Raw genomic sequence first — 4,117 nt, forward strand, 5'->3', positions numbered from 1 at the left:
ATGATTGAAACGTATAATATACAGTACTGAAAGATTTTTTTCTTTTTATGTTTACAGACACTGGAAAACTTGACGAAGTTTCTACAGTGAAAAATGTTGAAGCATTTAAAAATGCAGAAATCAGTCATTTCATTCGTTACAAGCTGATGGTGACTTCAGTAACTTGTCCTCATTGTCAAAACAAGAAAAGGCTTATAAAACATGAAAACAATGTTAAATTTCTACTATCTGGGAAAAGGAAAGTCGTGGAAAAGTAAGACATGGCTCAAGAACTGTTAAGAGTTAATAAGCAAAATAATATTTTTTTGTTTAAGAGTGATATGTACAGGAATAGTACAGTAATGATACTGACACTTGATATATTTCTTTGAAAAACATAAACGCAAATTTTGTTTTTGATCATTGATTTGTATTATAAATGAAACAAATTAAAACAAGTTATTAGAAATTTTGGAAACATGAAAAATATAGTAGAAAGATGCCATATGTTTCAAATACACAAAATTATTTTTCGATGGAATAACACTTTTCTGTATTTGCATATTACAGAGTTATCTACCCTTTAATACTGTTACTATAGGTCGTTACGTCATGTTTTAATTGGTGCAACATTATATTTTTCGAGGGGAAACAACGTAATTTGTGCTCAAAATATCATGACGTTACAATCGATACCTACTAATAAGGGAGATAACTCTAAAATAAGCAAAGACAGAATATATTCAGAGGAAGACATATATGACTATTTTGCCGGTTTCGAACAGCTTTATAAAAAAAAAAAAATTATTTTGTACAAAAAAAAAATCTAATACTTTTCCTGAATTTTAGGACCTCAGTAAAGAAGGGAAATGAAAAACAAGGCAAGTCAAAGAGTAAAAGCAATGATGATGATAGTCAGATGGACATAAGTACCACCATGCTGGAGGAGGTGGAGGAGGAGGAAACTGTCAAGTTTGACAGTTCAGAGAGCAGACAGACGTACATATCACCAAGCCAGGCACGGGATCATCTGAGACTTTTATGGAAACAAGACAAAGTCATCCTCAAGTACCTTTTCCACTCTTTGTCCAAGACAGCAGATGACTCGCCTGATATTTTCTTCTTACAAGTTATACCTGTACCCCCGTCAAGATTTAGACCGGTCAGTATATATAAAATCTTAAATGAGTGTTCATTTTATATGAAATTTTAACCTGCTCAAGCTTATATTACACTAGTGTCATGCCATTGATGTTTTTGACTTTTTAAGACTAGATAAATTAAATTGAGATACTGAAACGTTGATACAAGTAGTAATCGCCTGTAAGCCATTGTCATATGTAATGATTGACCAATAAAATCCAATAAGAGGGCCGAAAGAAGAATCGGTACCGATTTACCTGTGAGGCTTTGGTGACACCGCCGGCCTATAAATAGAGCACAGCTACACTGTACGCTCAAACAGTACTTTGATACAAAGGAGAGCTGAGTGATATGGGTTTACAGTCAAACCTCGATGATTCAAATGCCGATGAATCAAATTTCTCGCTGTATCAAACTTTTTGCTTGGTCCCGAATTTATTCACTATATAACATTACTAACAAACCCATGTATGAATCGAAGTTTTATGAATCGAAGTTCTCGATGTATCAAACTTTTTTTTCATGGGCCATTTGTTATAGAATCTTAGGTAACTGACACTTGATGATTCGAATAAAAAATTTACCTGTAAGATCAGGTGTTCCCCGATGCCCCGCGGCATGCTGTCACACCTGTCTCGCGACGGCCCTTCGCCGGACAAGAGGGAATATGACAGCTTGTGTTGCTTGCTTGATATCATCAAGATAATTGATATCACTGATCAAGCCGATACCTGGTGCTTTGTTTTTGCAAGCTACGTTATTAAATCATTTGTACGGCAAAGTTACTTTAGTTGTTTTTGATGTTCGCCATCGCCATTGTTAGCGGTTTGTAGAATTTACAGAATGGTAAACAGCGAGCCACATAATAAGTAACTTAAACTCAATAGTGTTAGATTCAAACTTCGGAATAAATACTGGAGTAAATCGATCATTCTAAATTGAAATATTTTTGTAGGTGTTGTAGCGCTTTCGGTTCCTCCTTTTTAGTTTTGTTTTTACTGTGTGTTTTCGTTTTTATATTCAATCCTTAAATATTTACCATCGCTTCTTCACCACATATACACATGTACAGTGGAACCTCCTGAAACCGATCATGGTCGGTGCATATAATTTCGGCCGGTTTACAGAGGGTTCGGTTTGGAGAAGTGAACCGAATACTGATGATCATAAATGATCCGGATTTAATCGATCGGAAGTCGTTTTTTATACTAGAAACCGACCGATATTGATTTTTAATGTGAATGTTATCACAGAGAGAATCATACGTTTAAAAGGAATGGATTACAACAACCTTGACTTTGTTATCGCTAAAATAAACGTAGTTTAGTTAGTTAGTTGCGTGAATGTTCTTGGGGATGTTCTCGTCTGCACTAACCTACACTACGATCGCTTCCGGTTACGTTAAGAATCAAATTATATGGTCTAATATACACGATGATCAGCCTATGCCGGTCATTATATGACATAGTCATTTTCTAAAACAATACATGGCTTCGGCTTCTTCATACATATAATTTACGTTATCCGACGACTGCATATGTAAATAAAAAAAAACCGTGTGATTTGAATACGAAACTTTCTCTTTATTACTTGCTCTGCTAAACAAACCGCGTGCACGTGGTAGACCTTCGTTAAATATCTAAACAATAGACATGACTAAATAATTACACCACCATTCCGGGTATAATTACTGTGTACCTATAGCCTTCATATCTGTATACATGCCCCAGGACATGGCATGCGACAACTATGGTACAGGTACGTGTGTATTTCACGGTCGGTTGATCAGACCTCAATGCAATCTATCGGTGTCGCTCAGGTAAGGCCGGTTTTCAGAAGTGTATTTTAGTTACATTTGACTATTCCGATCTCAAAATCGGTCAGGTATTCGGAATTTGGAGGGATCTTAGTTTTTAGATAATAAAAAGTTAATAATAGCTGCAAGTGAACCCGGCTAACATATATACCCAGGGTCACCCTAAAACATAACTTGGTAACCTATTAACCTAGATATTCTATTGCTTACAGGTTTCCATGATGAATGGCAGAAAGTTTGAGAATCCACAGACAGCCAACCTTTGTAGTCTGCTGAAGGACGCCTCAAATATGAGACAGTTACTGGAGGTGATTGATAGGAAGAGCAAAAAAGAGGACGAAGTTGTGGAGGATGAAGTAACAAAAGTAAGTTTTTGTCAAGTTTTGGTAACTATAGCGATGCTGTATATGAATGCGAAAATTAATTTAAGGAAATTCTAGAATGTATGTGTTAATTTTCATCATACATGTATTAAAAAATATGTATGATATTTTATTGTGGTATTATTGATATGTTTTGATTTGTTTTATTTCATTTGGATTTAGTCTTTGATTTTGATTTCAGGGAGTATTATCTCAGATTAGTGGTAGCTCTCTGATGGAGAAGCTACAAAACTGTTGGATACAGATGCAGAACCATACCAACTCCATCTTAGATTGTGACCTTGACAAGCTGACCAAGGACAAGTGTCCAGGGGTCAAACAGGTAGGACAGTAACGGTGAACAGCCATCATGTAATTATAAACTGTTGGTTGAATCTTGGAGAAAATTGTAGAACTGTTTGGTTACATCCTTTAACAGCCATGAACATTTAAAGCTTTAACTGGTGAAGTAATGTAAGATCTCATCAACAAAGACTGGCATCTACCTCAGATTATAGACTATGGTTCACAAGTAAAGGAACAACTATAAAAAAAGTCCCCTTAGTCAATGAGCATACCTCTTGATTATAGACTATGTGGTTCACAGTAAGGACAACCTATGAAAAAAAGTGGCATCCCCTTATTCAATGAGGCGGTACCTCAGAGTTTATATGACTAGTGGTTCACAGTAAGGACAACTATAAAAAAGAATCCCCTTAGTCAATGGAGCATACCTCAATTAATAGACTAGTGGTTCACAGTAATTGGACAACTATAAAAAAAGTCCCCTTAGTCAATGATAGACTATTAGTACCCG

The 4,117-nt window shown here is 35.7% G+C and overlaps 1 protein-coding gene across 1 annotated transcript; it reads left to right on the forward strand.

The window, feature by feature from the left end:
- Positions 1-979: 979 nt before the first annotated feature.
- LOC138313989 (DNA-directed RNA polymerase I subunit RPA1-like) lies at positions 980-3,643 on the forward strand (the record flags this gene model as incomplete). The annotated part of the gene is made up of 3 exons (XM_069254202.1): positions 980-1,141; positions 3,151-3,303; positions 3,503-3,643. Coding segments are annotated over exons 2-3 (288 nt in total), but the record flags the coding sequence as incomplete, so codon positions are not given.
- Between the last annotated feature and the right edge of the window lie 474 nt (positions 3,644-4,117).

Source organism: Argopecten irradians, unplaced genomic scaffold (genome assembly GCF_041381155.1).
Source record: "Argopecten irradians isolate NY unplaced genomic scaffold, Ai_NY scaffold_1147, whole genome shotgun sequence".
NCBI classification, from domain to species: Eukaryota; Metazoa; Mollusca; class Bivalvia; order Pectinida; family Pectinidae; genus Argopecten; species Argopecten irradians.